This window comes from Dermacentor silvarum, chromosome 10 (assembly GCF_013339745.2).
Source record: "Dermacentor silvarum isolate Dsil-2018 chromosome 10, BIME_Dsil_1.4, whole genome shotgun sequence".
NCBI lineage: Eukaryota > Metazoa > Arthropoda > Arachnida > Ixodida > Ixodidae > Dermacentor > Dermacentor silvarum.
In genome coordinates this window covers 52,725,468-52,741,558 of record NC_051163.1, presented here as the reverse complement: position 1 = coordinate 52,741,558, position 16,091 = coordinate 52,725,468, and the positions used below count along the sequence as shown (strand labels likewise).

The following is a 16,091-nucleotide window of genomic DNA, read 5'->3' as shown; positions in this document are numbered from 1 at the left end:
GGTTGTGTCGATGTGGTAGTTACTCTACATTCAATGCTTTGCCCAGAGACTCGTTAGGTAAAGCCCCTCCATTACCATCTTCACTGGCCGTGAATACCACGGAGGTCGACAAGGAGGCATGGAGGAAGGAAAAAACTTTCGTTCCTCTATGGTGATAGTTCCTCCATGCATGGAGGAATGATTCAAACTCAGCAAGCGTCACATCCGGTTTCTGCTGCTTTTCTCACGCGGCTTCCGGTTGCCTTCCGCAACTTGTGGGGGGGAAAACAGACATGGCAGCCAGGAAGATGGCCGCTTCCACGGTGGTGCAGCGAAACCTGCCGTACCTGCGACAGCAGTTCTTGGCCGCGCTGCAGACGTGCAGCGCGGTCGTCAAAGTGCTGAGCCTGGCCGTGTTCCTCTGCTACTTCCTCTCCTACAGCCAGGTCGCGTCGCGGGCCGTGTGCGTCACGCCGGGCTACATCATACCGCCCAGCTTCTGGATATGGACCGCGTTCACGCACGCGTTCTTCGAGAACAGCGTCTGGATGGTGATCGCCGACATCGTGACCGTCGGACTGTGCGGCAAGCTCATCGAGCCCCTCTGGGGCGCCATCGAGATGCTCACTTTCTTCGCCATCGTCAACACGAGCGTCGCGTTCCTCTCGGTCGCCTACTACATTGTTCTTTACTCCATCACCTGGAACCCGGACTACCTGTTCGCCGTGCGAATCCACGGACTGGCCGGTTACTGCGCCGCTGTCATGGTCGCGGTCAAGCAGATCATGCCCGACCACGTACTGGTACCGCTGCCGTTCGGCAAGATCCGCAACCGGAACGTTCCCCTCACGGTACTCCTGGCATCGGTCATACTGTGGGCATGCCAGGTGCTTCGAGGCACCTACCCGGTGATGTTTGCCTCTGGCGTGCTGTCGTCGTGGGTCTACCTGCGCTTCTACCAACACCACAGCAACGGCAGCAAGGGTGACATGGCGGACCACTTCACGTTTGCTAGGTGCGTTTCTTTCGCGAAGCCCGCGGTTGGCCTTCCGAAATATGCGGGCTTGTGACATATGACGGTGCGTGGTGATGACACGACTAGGGGGGTGTGGTAGGCGGGCGCCGTTCGCGTCTTATCTGCCTGTAAGCAGGTAAAAGCATCGACGTTTGTTAGCCGTCTTGTCTAACGGATGCATTTTCTTTTGCCGGGGCTCGGGAACTGAAACGCGGCTACAAGACGACGCGCTTGACTGAACGCAGCGTCTGTTTAGATGCGCCAAAGCCTGTGTCGCACAGATATATCTGAGACGTGCAGGAAATCTTGACGCTGAGCGGAGCCGAACGTACGCTTATCTGCGGATCTCTAGTAGGAGGTTAAGCGGAAACTGTTTACTCAGCTTGCATATATAAACAATCTAAAGAGCGTTTCACCTGCGTACACATGTTAATGTCAATATTGAGTCGATTGTGACATATTATAACAACAGCTGCTACATTTACAGTCTCGCTTATAAAGAAATCCCATGCGGAGGAAGTTGATAGGATTGCTTAGGGGTCTCCCACGGTTTCGTTAGCTTCACTGTGTAAGCAAAGGAGATAGTATGCAGGAAGGCATGCCTATGCAGCCTTTAGTCATGCTGTTGACTGTTTGTGTGTATGAGGTGATTATGCTATCTCTTCTTTGCCTTCTATCTTCTCATATCTCCATTGCTGCTGTGTAGGGTCAAAGAATGCACAGATCTGATTAGCAATCCTGCCTTTTCTGTCTTAGATGTGTTTATCTTAACGTAAGTGGCAGCATATGTGTAAACGCAGACTAAATGCTGAGCATGCAGTCTTTCCCCATCTCGCAGTGCTGCATTTCACATTGGCATGGTAACATAGGCAACTCCAAGAAACTGATTCCCACTACATTTCCATGTTTGAGACAACCAATTGCATGTGCATCGTGGGCAACATTCCAAGCATTGGCAATACGCATAGTTTGTTTATTTTCAAGGGGTTTAGCTCAGTTATCGGTGGACCATAGTTTTGGCATGTATTTGTTTGTGAAACGCTCTGGCGATTTCTAGATAACAAGCAAATCTACTCTTGGGCTGGAACGTAATGTGAATAGGAAAGGAGACTTATCAAAAGTTCAAAACGCCTCTTATGCACAGTCATTTAGAACCACGACATGGTTTCATAACATAGCAGCGTCAAGACATCCTGTCGCCCCAAAACTCTACAAACACACTGTTGTCACACTCGTTGACAAGCACAGAAGAAAAAAAAAAAATTCCATCTTGCTTCATTTTTACTCATGTTTCATAACTGCCTATATTCCATTTTTTACTGAGCAGCCAACGCTGTCGAAGCTAACCAAGCATCTCACTCCGTGCAATTTACAGTAGTTGTTCTTTACCTGCTTCACGTTCCATGGTATTGTATTACTTCACATATTACAACTACAACTTGATGATGCAAGCTTACATCAAATCACTTGTTATTTGTTCACTTTTTTGCTCCCGGTACGCAACTTATGTTTTGGTCGCAAGCGCAAGCAGTGTGCAGTGGCCGCAGAAATGCATCACTCCGCTTGCTCTGTGATAAATAGGTTCAGATCTGCAATGCTGCCATGTAATAATTGCGCCATCTTTTGCAACATAAAAAGTGTGAGACTTTTGTCTTTCATTCATACGTTGCATGCTGTTTTGGTTCGCGAATGCTAGCAGCAAGGGAATTCTCTCTAGACTTCAGAGTGTTACCTTCTATTTTAAAAAAATGAGTATATGTACCTCAAGACTATTACACTGAAATGCTGTGTGCTGTTGCTAATAGAAAAAAAAAAAAAAAAAAAAAAACTGGTCTTATGGTCAGAGTCAGTGCACATATTCTTGTATGAAAGAAGAATGTGCTTCAATTCACTAATAAGTAGAGAGGCAACAGTCACAATGCTACACTGAATTTAAACCTACATTCATTTAGAATTGAACACTCGTGTCTTCTAGGTGCCCATTATTATGTGCCTTGCAACCATTTAAACTACGACAAAAATATTTGTGGTTGTTTTTCTTGAGGGAGAAGGGGGTGATATTAGTCAACGTCATACTTAAAGGGTACCTGAACCACCACTCAGGCTTGGTGAAAAAACACAGTCCACGAATAGCATACGCTGTAGTGAACATCTCAGCTAAATTTTGCAGTCGTGCGCAGCACGTGGAGCTCGCAAGCAGAGCACGAAGTCGCCTTTCTGTCGAGCACTCTCGTTTCAACAGAAGCCTGTTCCTCGGTCTTTTTCTGAACGCTTTATTTCATTGTAGCCATTGGGTCTCACTGATTTCGATTAGTTTTTTAACACTCGACTAGCTCCGAACCACTTGAAACTTAGTCAGACCACACGCACGCTTGCCAGCACTAGCTCACTCCTGGCCACTCCTGGTTACGCGCCTTGGCAGACTTCGTTTCGTATTGAGCTATTGATAGCGCTTCGAAGTGTGAAAGTTGGGTGTGGCTACTATCCGTCGGTCAAGCTGGTGCAGGACAAAGCCGGTCCGCACCGTGTAGCATGGCCAGACTGGAGCATATGAGCGAGAGCATGCACAAAGCACACATTGCACATATACACTACAGTTGCATGTAGCTAAAGTCTGCTATGCATCGTAGATACCAGCGGACGCCGCGGGGTTCTGCTACGAGTCCGCTGACTGAGCGCACTTCGGCTCGCTGAGAACAACCGCGTTTTCAAGTGTGTTCTCCCCTCGCCCCCCTTTTCTTTTTCTCCGCCAGTTTCTTTCCCAATGTGCTCCAGCCTCCGATCGCTCTGGTCAGCAACCTCATCTTCAACTTCTTCGTGAAAATCAAGCTGTGTAGGAAGCCACCGCGAAAGTACAACCTGTCCAGCGGGTCTGCGTCCACCGTCACCATCAACCTCCCGGGCACCGATCCTCAGGATGCAGAGCGAAGGAGGTATGTCCTGGAGTTTCAATAGTGTCATAGTAATAACCTGTGGGGGTCAAAAGGTTTTAGGATAACAAACTCGAAATAAACCCAAGGACATAAGAGGGGGGAGTTGTCATCCATCCACTGGAGATCTATTAGGTGGAGAAAAGTTCATGAGAGGGGGGAAAATGGTCATCCACCCGACTGTAGAACAAAGCTACAAAGGAAGCCCGTGTGGGTTTGCCAGAAAGAAAGCTTCGCAGTTGAAGAAAAAGTCATCGTGGTCTGGGGTTTTTTCTTTCAGAGATACCTGTATGGGTTTCCTTTGTAGCTTTGTGCTGTAGTCGGGTGGATGACAATTTTTTTCTTTGGGTGACAACATGGGCGAAGCGCCACTTGAACCACTGATGAAGCGTGAAAATAAACGGAATAGAATTGTTACATTATCGCCACCCCAGTTTTTATCGTTGCGATTTCTTTCCGTGATGCACCTGCAGTCTGTGCGCGTGTGCTTACATATGTATATATCCTTGGCTTCAGGTGATGAATAAACTAGTTGTGAGTAGTGCTCAACCATGCATTCTCTCTGTGTGATCGTGCTAGTTTGCGTCATTATGCCTTGCCTACACATGAGCGAACGAACCAGGCGAAGAGTTCTGTTAAGCTTGTAAAGTGCTTGCGCTTAGGCTAATCTACAGGCACTGGCTTTGGAACAATACTGTCAGAGTATGCGATACTGTGATGCTCGGCACAGCTGCTGCCAAACTGCTGCTCTACTGTCGCCTACAGTGATGTTGGCATTGTGCCATTGAAGCCAGTGTGCAGCACTGGCCTCAAAGGTAATGGCAGAACGAGTGCATGCAATAACAGAGCAGTATCCTGGAAGCAGCTGTGTCGCCGTTGCTTCACCTCTAGTACCACTACCTGGAAACTCTTAAAACTAATGGTGCATTCTTTCTTTGCTGTCTTGCCTCTCGCATCAATTTAAATGGAGCAGCTGTTTCTATGCTTGTAGAGGCAGAGCTGCCTCTGTTCCGGAGCAAGTAATTAGTTTAATGTTGTCATTCTGGTCAGCGACATTGACTAGATTCAGGCTGACGTTGATTAGCTGCCGTAAAGACAAGCAAGATGGCAGTGCGCATGAGCTTGCATTATGGAACAGATGGCTACCTGTTCATTATATCACTTCGATCTGCTGTTGCTCACTAATTGCTTGCTTGTGGTGCTATGCAACCAAGGAAAACATTCAATGTGGCCTTAAGAGGAAGCTGTAACTCCAGACCAACTCTGATTTCTCTAATCAGATGTGTGCAAAATGCAAAAATTGGGGCAACTGCTATGGTGATTTAAGTGGGGTTTGTATTGAACCTACCACGGTGGCTTAGAGGCTATGGTATTGCGCTGCTAAGCAAGAGGTCGCGGGAGTGAATCCCGGCTGCAGCGGCCGCATTTCGATAGGGGCGAAATGCAAAAACGCACATGTCCTGTACATTAGGTGCACGTTAAATATCCCCTGGTGGCCAAAAATTATCCGGAGTCCCCCACTACAGCCTGCCTCATCATCAAATTGTGGTTTTGGCACGTAAAACCCCAGAATTCAATTGTTGGGTTTTGAGATTAGATTACACTTGCTGTTAAAAGCAATATTTTGATTGAATGCCTCAAATTTTTAATGACAATTCCCCTAAGTTGGCAAGTAAACCCTATTGGAAGCATAAAGTTTGCAACTTACTAACTCCGCACAAAGAATGGATATCAAAATTATGCAAATTCTATCAGATTGTCTGGAGCAGACAAATATATATACCGTATAGACTCATGTAAAGGCCGCACTTTTTTTCACAATTGTGGTGAGGTGCGGCCCTTACATGCCCGTCTAAGGGCCACTACTAGATAGCTCTAGATACTACATGCTGCTACTAGCTGCCTCTCGCCATCTCGTAGTGGCACGCATGAAAATTTGCCAATGTGTGCGCACAGCATCGATGCATCGAACACCATTACTTCTCCACTGGAAATTTTTTTCACAAATTTTGGGCTGCCAAGTTGGGGGTGCGGCTCTTACACAAGCCTATACGGTAATGTATTAGTTTACTGCTTTACATGAAGTTGTTTACGTGATCTTCGCCGAAATCCTATAACCAGATAGTAATACGAACTAATATTGTAGTAATTAGGGTACTCTGAAGCTTGTCAGTACAATCAAAGTTCAATATAACAACTTATAGGATATAACAAAGTAAATCTAAAATGTTTCATGCCAGTATTAGCGTGTAACAAATATATGCTTATAACAAATAACACATATAATGAAGGTATTTTTGTTTCATGTGCGAGTTCACTCTAACAAGGTCTAAGGTTTAGGAGGACTTGGACCTGCATCTAATGCAAGAAAATATTACAAGTTTAAAATGCCATTTGGTTTACCAGCATCTCGGATTTGATCCAACGAGCAACTGGCGAATCCGAACATGCAGGCAGATAGCGCTGCGTGCCCTGAGTGAGCGGCTCACAAAGGTGGAACAGCAGTGGCCGCTGCTCTCCGACGAGGACCAGTCCTCGACAGCCAGCAGCAGCACGACAGCGGCGCCTTCTCTGGGCACACCGCTGCACCATCAGAAACAGGGGGGCCCTTCGGGCGAAGGGTCCGCGTCATCTCAGGTGGCCATCACCATTCCCAGCCTACCGCCGCCGTCTGCGCGGGAGATGCCCGCCAGCCGGGAGTCGCCACACGACAGCTCCGCCAAGGCGCAGTCTTCGTTGGATGCGTGACCCTTGACGAATTGAGCGGCGTCCGTGTGGGCGATCGAGTGGAATCATGCATCTGTGAGTGGTCAACCCTTGCTGTTCTGCTTAGTTGCTGCTAACTTGGGCCAGCTGGATGCTTGAAGCACCTACTTAAAGGTGTGGGTTTGGTGCGAGTTGGTTGGGCATCCATTACAACCGTAATGGTTGTAAAACATACGTAAAACATACGGGACGACGAGGACAGCGCCTGTCCTACTCTTTTTGTGTGCGTTGTCTCCCATTGCACACTGATGGCACCAACCTGCTCAAAGACCTACTGCAATGTTTCTCAGTGGCCATTGTGTTCTGCACGACGTTGCAGGTTTGATTTCCGCTCTTGGCAGCCACGTTCCGGTGTGGTCAGGATGCAAAAAACGTTCATTTAAATTAGATTTAGATGTGCGTTGAAGGAACCCCAGGTGGTCTGTATTAATCCGAACAGTGTCAGACAGGATAAGGAATACAGTTATGACAATGGTATTTTCATGTCGGATGCGATTCGTTATAACAGGGTTCGACTGCATTTGATGCCATTTGTTCATCATCTCGGTGCTGTTCTTCAGAACAATACCAAGAAAGATAATCATTCAGAATGCCAGAACTAATTTACCAGTGGTGAATGTCGCTGTCAAAACATCATCAAGATTCACAAGCATACATTTGCTAAATTGCGATGATCTAGCCGAGCGAAGAATGAGGCTAGTTGTTATGACATCATGGAAACTGCGCTAAGTACAGTCGACTTCCATCCATTCGACTGTGACGAGACCGACGAATTTGGCCGAATTTAAGAAGAGACGGATGGGAAACATCGAAACACACTGCTGATGCACCTGGCAATGTTTGCCCCTATTTCATCACGTCCCCGAATCATAAATGCACCCACTTTTCATGGGTTAAAAGTAGGAAAATAATGTATAAATGACATTAGAGCTCCTAAACAAAGTAGAAATCAAATGCGCTCCCAATTTTTTAGCAAGAAAACTGTACTATGCCTCCTGATTTCGGCTATAGGAAAAACATGAAACCAGTGAACTTTATCTTCACAGAATGGAAATTTATTTCTCTACTGTCCATCGTCACCACTCTCACACAGCGCTTTGTCACATATTTCCGTTTTCTCAAGGGCCGAGACATGCGAGAGATGCGCCGTGTTTGCTTGACCTTCCGCGAGTTTCGAGTGAATGATCTGGGGACTGTGTCGAAGTATTATTGAGGAGGACATGTTTTGCTGCGTTTGTCCCAATCCGAGCTGCTGTGCACACTCTGCGGATGGTGGTGGATAAATAAATCCTTAAATAGACTAGTTTTCCTTCGTGTTTCCGTGGCACTGCGCAAAAGGCATTGCGCTCATGACTGTGAGGTCATCGGTTTCACAATACCAATGTGTCAAAATTCATTGGTCTGCGGCCACTAAAGTGGCACCTACCTAATCCGCATTCCCCGCCCCCCTTTGCCTCACGGTGCACCAGGTTGCTCTGTGTCAGGCGTGGCATTTTCCCTTTGACTTTTGCAGTGCATGTTCTTTTTTCCTATGTTTCACCACCAGGCCTAACGTGGAGGGTTCTCTGCCAGGAGGAGCGGAGCGACCCGGTGCACAGCGTGGTGGGGCGGGTTAGTTAGATGCCGCTTTAGCAGCCACAGACCAATGAATAATGACATGTTGTAACTGCAAATTTGTTGCATTCTATGCTTCGCCATTACGGACTCTGTACCGGCCGTTGTGATCCCGGAAGTTAAGTGGCAGTTCTCGCCTAGTGTGCATTGCCATCGGCTAGGAACAGACTGAGTGAAGCGTGCCCTCCTCCTAGTACCTAGGCAAAGGCAAATTTCAAGCGAAATTCCCTCGATTTTGCTCTCACAATGCACACATGAGCACAAGGGTCAAGCAAAGGCAGTGCATCTCACGTGTCTGAGCCCTTGATAAAACAGAAATATGCCACTTTATCGCTGTCTATGAAGAATCGCAACATGTCGTCCTCCGTAGGGTCCATAGCGCACTTGATTTATCAAACGACTCCGCAACAGTTGCATACGAGGAAGTGGCCCATGCCAAGACTAACCACTTTGCTAATTCGTCCCATGACGCAACTTGTTGCTAGTTTAACTTGACGTTTGAATGTGCCGTCATAATCAGACTGAAAGCGACTTGTCGTTGTTGTCATGCTATGTGTGAACTTGCTCTGTCGCCATCCGTGGTCGCCATCTTGTGATCTTAAGGTTGGCTCTGATGGTAGGCTGTTACATCGCAAGCGCAGTTTTGGTTTCATTCGAATTGCACTGCCCATGCAAGTTCTCGAAATTTCTTTTGGGAAAAAAAAAAAGCGTGCACATTAGAATTTGGTAAATACTGTAATAATTCATTGTGAGCTACCGTTTTCGCTTTACAATGTTCCTGGGGACAGGACCTGAAGATAGGCGTTTTTGACAGAAGATGACGCATGTGCCCCAAGAGCTGCCGTTATTGGAGTCACCACTGCGGTCACCATTGGGGTCAGGCGTATGCATGATGACCAGCCAAGTTTGATTATTCAGCGGAGGCTGATTTCCTCGATTTTTCTCTCACAACGCACACATGAGCACAAGGGTCAGCCAAAGGCGGTGCATCTCTCGCGTGCCTGAGCCCTTGATAAAACGGAAATATGCCACTTTATAGAAGTGCATGGGCGCCAGGCCAGGACCTTCCGTTGGGACCAAATTAACCGAAAAATCCAATGAAGCATAGTCGAATTAACGGAAGTGTACTATATTATGAAAAGGCACACAGAAAGACAAAGGAGCACGTCTACGCTTGTTGTATACATGTGTGCTCGTATGGTCTGCATGTGTGCCTTCTAGTAACAGTACTTAGTGCAGTTTTCACGATGCCATTTGTCTAGTCACTGAAGTTACGTCTTAAAAGCAGTTAGTTGTGACTACGGAATGTTTCACTACTCTAACAAAATGTGTGCAAGACAAGCATGCTGTATAATTTAGCCGCAGTGTACTTCCTCAGCAAAGCTGAGCCATGTCATGGAAAGATCTGTCTACTACCTGTGATTTCTAAGGTGTCCGATTCAGCACAGTGCCAAATTTTTCTCTTGTAATTTAAGCATGAAACTTCATTAGCTACCCGATTTCGGTTGCTTTCTAATCCTTGTCATGCATATTTTTCTTTTTCTCTCTCCTTTTTTTTTTCTTTCAGCCCATCCGAAAGACTGGAGACGGATGATCAAGATGGCACTCCATAGTCACACATTTGTACATAGACTGTCAACGTAAAAAAAAGAAAAAGAAACAGTGAAAAAAAAAGAAGAAAATGTTGATACTATAAGGAAAGGGTTGCACCTCATTCCTATACCCTTCACCTACCAGCTGAAGATGGGAGCTCTGTACAGAAGAGATACTCTGTAATTAATGAAAATGGCTTTGGTGTGTGTGCGTGCATGTGTGTGCATGAAATAAACAATTGTTCTTTCTCGTCTTTCTTTTAGGATGCGTGCGAAGGAGCGCACGTGTTAATGCTGCACAGACTGCCTTTACAGGTGCTTTGGAATCCCATCGTGTACAGAGAGATGTGTATTTAATAAAAAAATTAAGAAAAAGGCTTCTTGAGCGAAATAAACAAGTGTCGTTTAGCAATGTACAAAAGTGTTCTGGTGTGATGTGTGCTTCTTGTTTCTCACAAGGGTTTCTGCCACGGCGAACGATGCCCGCCATGTTCTGCCCATCGTCGCAATGAGCTCTAGTGATGGGACTTTCGGCATGCTCTCGAGATCACATGGTGCAACCCTCTGTGAACAGTTGTCTAGACCTCGATATGCCTCCCTCACGCCGCCTCATCTTAAAATATTGCGCAATGACATTGTTATCCACCACCAGATGGGCAAGCCATCATCGTAGGATAATAGCAGTTTAGATAAGCAAGAGATGTTTTGGGTATTGGTGGAAAAAAAGCAGGAGAGAGATTGATACAACTGGATCTGTTACAGGCATAGGTAGCGGTACAAGGTAGATATAGAAGTTTTGAGGAAAAAATAATGATTAATGAGATGTGTACAAAAATGCTACAATGAAAAACGTACAGTATAGCATATGTGGTTAAATCAAGCAGGCTAGGTGACTATTTGTCACCGCCCCATTTCAAAGGGGATGCCAATAAATCATCGTCATCGATAAGGATAAGGGTGGCAGATAAGTAGAGAGGAATGAAAGCGATGTAGAATAAAAATTGGTACATGACTGCAGGATGGTGCATAATCATGCACTTTTTATAGAGGAGAAAGAGTGGAAATAGGTAAAACATGAAATTTGCATATGAACTTAAATAATATGCTGCGGTGTGGGCACCATGCCATCGCCCCGTTTCAAAGGGGAAATCGCCCATCATCATTACATTTCAAAGGGGATGCTCATATCATAAATAGAAAGCATCAATAAGTGAAGTTAAAAGCCATCACTCTGTTTTAGAGGGATCAATTCTCATAATAGCCATTCAATCCTCCATTATGAGATTTATTGCATAGAAGCCCTGCTTGGAGCAACTTCTGAAGAAATCCGGCCAATGGTCATCGTCTGTATAAGTGTCTAAGAAAGAACATGCGTCAATAACGAGTGAGGGGGGTTTCAGAGAAAGGGAAAAAAACATTTTATTGTGGAGCGTTCAGCAGATTCATAAGCAGGTGGCCCCGGTCCAGGCCACCTCTGTCAATGTACTTGATAGTAGATCAGATGTAGGCTGCCAGAAGATTAAGAAAAGATTGCATCCTTGAGCAAGCTCCCTGCTGCAAGCAAAACGTGTCTCTCTCCTGCACTGGCTACAGCGGCTTTTCTGGCAATTCTCTTGTCGTATGGGACTGTGCAGGAGTCTACGCGACCGTGCGAGACAGTCTTACTTAGATTACCTGCGACGTAACCTAGAGGAGTGGTTGGCAGACTCCTGCCTTGATGCCATGCGGGCCCTTCTGGGGGGGTACTCTGTAAGAATCCACCTAGTGGACTGTCCAGCACCACGAGCGCGAAGGAGACTGGCTGGCACCTTCGCGCTCGTGATGCTGGAACCAATGGCAACAGCTGAAGTGGACAGTCCACTAGGTGGATTCTTACAGAATACCCCCCCCCCCCCCCCGGTCCACATCTCTTCTTCCCTTCCCCGAGGTGATATTCGGGACATTGTCCAATTCTACCATATTGTCGAATTCTGTAATGGCGCCGTTTTGAGCCAATCGGAGAAGACGCAGCAGCCTTCTGGACCAATCAGATTAACTGACAAGATGGCGAATTTGGCAAGTCCGGAAAAGTACCTTCTGTCACAAATTTACCCTCAGACTTTGGTTCTGAAGCAATAAATGTTATCTCTCTCTAATGTAATAATGTTTGGCTGAGATGTTGGCGAAAGCAGACTCTAAGCGACTCGGGAAGTTTATTTGCCGTGTTGTAGGAATTTAGATCCTTCCTTGGGGAAACCCAGACGGGCGTCTTTGGTACGGCCTTTATGTTGTTTAGGAGTGTTCGCGGAGGAGAAGAAGAAAACGACACCATGCGCGCGCCGGGGCAGCCACCCAGGTGCGAGCCACGGTCCGTGGTGTGGCCGGCGGGCGCGCTTTCCCACATTCCTCGGCGGTGTCGTCTCCGCATCCTCCTCGATCGTCGACTGCAAAATTGCGCCTGAATCCGGCCGTGCCCGCACAAAACATGCACCTGGGGGTCATCGAGATGGCCTCGCTGGACGCCCTGCCCGGCACAAACTCCTCCGCCGCTTCTTCCTCGGCCTCTCGCAAGGCGGCGGCCGTATTCAAAGCGGCAGCGGCAGCACGATCCGCAGCCAACGCTGCGGCGGCCGGATCCAGCGACGTCTCGGCCAAGACCATCATCAGCGTGTTCGTGGTGCTGGGCGCCTTCCTGGTGGTCAGCGTCGTCGGCGCCGCCGTGACGTTCGTCGAGACGCAGGCCAAGGACGCGAGAAACCACAACCACTCGGTGCCCTTGGTGGAGTTTATCCAGTTCGCGCCGAACGAAACGCTGCAGGCCCAGCAGCCCGAGCTGCAACCGGGGTCCGAGCAGCTGCAGCAACCGGGGTTGCTGCCGCCTCGTCTCGAAGAACGTGCGCCGCACCCGCTCTCCACCGAAGATGCCAAGATGGCGTCGAATCGCGAGTACACCAGCGACGCGGCTACCAACGGAACGTTTTCGCTCGGCAGGATCCTCGACGCTCTCGCGGCAGGCAAAGACGTCAGGACAGGGGCAGAGCGCCTGTGAGGCACGTGTATGCCAGCCCTAGTGTTGTATCATGCATGTTAGTTAAGATGATATAAATGCAGGAGACGCCATGTTTTAAGCCTGCTTTACTTTATTCATTTGACGCTTGCCCAGCACGTGCCACCTAATGGCGCGGTAGGCGACATCGACATATTATGCAACATATTTCGGGCCCCTTCAGAGAGAGAGAAAAAAAAAAAAGTAAGTTCCTTTATTCGATCAAGCACAAGCCTGATGTATCCTGCTTCAGTGTGGTCGCGGCGCGAGGCATGTCAGGTAGCGAAAAAAATCGCCAACCCTAATTTGCCGCTTGCGGTTTTTCGAAATTAAATTGCTTCAAAATTAAATCTGTCCGTCACGTGAGAATGAATGGCTCATACCCCCGTAAACGCGGCCTCCCCATGGGTTACGATGACAGAAAAGTGAAATTCTACGCTGGAATGATGAGCGGCAACGGAGCCAGCTGTGGAAGACGACGACGACGAACGCGGGAGCAGTGGCACGAGCGCGTGCTGAGCGCGACCCGAGGGGCACCAACGAGTCAGCTGCGGAAGAATACGACGATGCTCGAGCCAATGCTGATGATGGTAGTTTTCCGTGTACACCGACCCCGCCACAAGTGAGCCAATAAAGATTCGCTTAAAATGCGCGCTGAGAGCAGTTCGACGTACCTTGAGTTCTCGCAGTAGGACGGCATAAGAAATTTTGCCTCCTGTTCCGACCTCTAAATGTGGCTGCAGGCTGCGCGGCACCGTGAGGGACCGGTGACGGCGTCGCCTTGTTGTTATAACCGTGTGGCGTTGTGTGCGTCGACGTTCCAAACTGCCAAAATAAGGCATCAAACCGTAAAATGGATATTCGTCGTGGAAATAAACGTAATGCGCAAAACAAAATCTAAAATGAATTGTCGTTGTCACAACAAAATGACACAGTGTTTGTTGCAAAGCATGTACACTACTAATTATGGCTGTGTTTAGTCGATGCAACAATCGCCGCCCTCGATAACAAACGCGATCGTCGGATGACTTGCTTTGGTGAAATCTGGGTTACAGTGGCTCTGGGTTTTCAAAACGCGCGCCTAATCACCAATACGTGATCACCAATATGGCTGCGCGAATCCAAGGCAATCCAAGGCCAGATCCGATCGAAGGACGCAAAATAAAATGACGGGCATCCCGGATAAATCGTGGCAGCCACCGTACGTGACTCTAGAAACAACGTAAGTTTTCACCCCGTTGCTCAAACTGTTGCGTTTATTCGATACATGCAAAGCATGATCATAACATCATGTTGACAGCGTTACCAGGTTATTTGAAATGCTACTTACCTTGTTTGGAAGACATAACGGTGACGCCGGTGCGGTGTTCTCTTGTGTACTGCAGCATGGGCGACATAACAGTGGAGCTTTACTGGAAGCATGCCCCCAACACGTGCCGAAACTTCGCCGAACTGGCGCGCCGTGGCTACTACAACAACGTCAAGTTTCACAGAATCATACCGGACTTCATGATTCAAGGCGGGGATCCCACGGCCACAGGTAACCATAGCGTCCATTTTTACCATGAATGTCCGTTAATCTGCTCGTGTGACAGGGGTAGAACTCGTGTTGACATGTTTTCAGAAAATTTTTGTAGCCGGGCACTCCTGCGCCGCCAGACGTCGTTTGCCTAACTACCCTTTCCAGATGCTGGATTGTCTACAACTTTTCGTTTTCGTTCTTGTGTGTGTGTGTGTGCGCGCGCGCGCGCGCGCTTTAAATGTAGCCACGCTTTACAGCATTCAGATAATTTTTTTTTTTTATGCCATTTCAGGTAGAGGCGGCGCGTCGATCTACGGCAAGACATTTGATGACGAGATACACCCGGAGCTGAAACACACCGGTGGGTATTTCTCCTTGCAATTGCGTACGGACAGTATACTATTCGATTATTGGTCGCGGACAGCCAGCAACGTTCTGTAAACTAGCGCGCTGGTATGCACGACGAGTAAAAACAAACACAACATACTCTTGCAAATGTACTTCGCGCCTCTAGATTGGATGGAAACCAGTAAAACTTTCTTAGGACTGGCTGCTGCCGAGCACGAGGTCGCCTGTTCGAGCCCGTCCTCCTCCTGGCAACGGCCCGGCGTCTAAATTCGCGGTATACGACGCGCATGCGCAAAGTGTCTAACATGACAAGCAAACACAAAACTCTCCAATACTACCAAAAATCAGTCAGTTATGCCTGGAACTATATACCGCTGCGCACGCCGCGTACCTTCGGCAGCGCTGCCAGCGACTTGTGAAATTGATTCCTGACGGCAACTGCGACATCCATAGTTAGAAGTCGGTGATCAATAGTAATTTAATTATAGTACCCCCAATAGTACTCGAGATTTGGCACCTGGTAATGGAAACTTCTAGTTGCATAATATGTGCATGCATGAAATTGCAAACAGTGCAGTAATAGTACTCGAGATTTGGCACCTGGTAATGGAAACTTCTAGTTGCATAATATGTGCATGCATGAAATTGCAAACAGTGCAGTAATGCGGGGCTCACATTTGGTACTCTCAAACAGGAGCTGGAATACTGTCCATGGCCAATTCCGGTCCGGACACGAACGGCAGCCAGTTCTTCATAACCCTGAGCCCAACACAGTGGCTGGATGGGAAGCACGCCATCTTTGGTCGTGTACAGTCAGGCATGACCGTCGTCCATCGCATGGGACGAGTCCCTACTGACAACAACGACCTCCCGCTTGAAGACGTGAAGATAGTGCGTGCTTATGTGCGGACAAAGTGACCTCACTCTGGTCTCTGGTGTGTGCCCATGACTGTTATCACAAGTTCTCATCACCCTTGGTTTTGAAGTCAAGCTGCTGTGTTAAAATAACAGTGAAGTGAAAGTTTTGCAGGCAGTTCGTGTTTTCACTTTTATCACGTTTCATTAAATGAAAGATTTGGCATATTTGACTTACTCCTAGCTTGCGGTGGCCGCATTTCAATGCAGGTTGAATGTGAAAATGCCAGTGTACTTAGATTTAGGTGCCTGCTGAAGAACCCCAGCTGGTCAGAATTAATGCAGAGCCCCTAACTACCATCTTTCTTAAAACTCCTGTTTCTTACGTTAACTCCAGTCAGCCAGATCTACAGTCAAGTGATCATCAAGGCTAAATTAATAGTGG

General features: G+C 47.7%; 2 protein-coding genes across 2 annotated transcripts; both read left to right on the top strand.

Moving 5' to 3' along the window:
• The first annotated feature begins 217 nt into the window (after positions 1–217).
• LOC119431296 (transmembrane protein 115) lies at positions 218–10,320 on the top strand. The gene is made up of 4 exons (XM_037698769.2): positions 218–994; positions 3,748–3,927; positions 6,378–6,726; positions 9,872–10,320. Exons 1-3 carry the CDS (start codon positions 273–275, stop codon positions 6,670–6,672), a joined length of 1,197 nt encoding a protein of 398 aa, XP_037554697.1. The 5' UTR covers positions 218–272; the 3' UTR covers positions 6,673–6,726; positions 9,872–10,320.
• Positions 10,321–14,025: 3,705 nt separating this feature from the next.
• On the top strand, positions 14,026–15,880 carry LOC119431297 (peptidyl-prolyl cis-trans isomerase-like 1). Its single transcript, XM_037698771.2, has 4 exons — positions 14,026–14,143; positions 14,307–14,461; positions 14,736–14,804; positions 15,486–15,880. The coding sequence occupies exons 1-4, from the start codon at positions 14,088–14,090 to the stop codon at positions 15,707–15,709; spliced, it is 504 nt and encodes a 167-aa protein (XP_037554699.1). The 5' UTR covers positions 14,026–14,087; the 3' UTR covers positions 15,710–15,880.
• The last annotated feature ends 211 nt before the right edge of the window (positions 15,881–16,091 follow it).

Coding starts and splice junctions, on each gene's coding strand:
- LOC119431297 (XM_037698771.2), top strand. CDS start 14,088: ATGACGGGCATCCCGGATAAATCGTGGCAGCCACCGTACGTGACTCTA. Junction 14,462..14,735: donor CGGGGATCCCACGGCCACAG/GTAACCATAGCG, acceptor ATGCCATTTCAG/GTAGAGGCGGCGCGTCGATC. Junction 14,805..15,485: donor CCCGGAGCTGAAACACACCG/GTGGGTATTTCT, acceptor ACTCTCAAACAG/GAGCTGGAATACTGTCCATG.
- LOC119431296 (XM_037698769.2), top strand. CDS start 273: ATGGCAGCCAGGAAGATGGCCGCTTCCACGGTGGTGCAGCGAAACCTG. Junction 995..3,747: donor GACCACTTCACGTTTGCTAG/GTGCGTTTCTTT, acceptor TTTCTCCGCCAG/TTTCTTTCCCAATGTGCTCC. Junction 3,928..6,377: donor CAGGATGCAGAGCGAAGGAG/GTATGTCCTGGA, acceptor CCGAACATGCAG/GCAGATAGCGCTGCGTGCCC.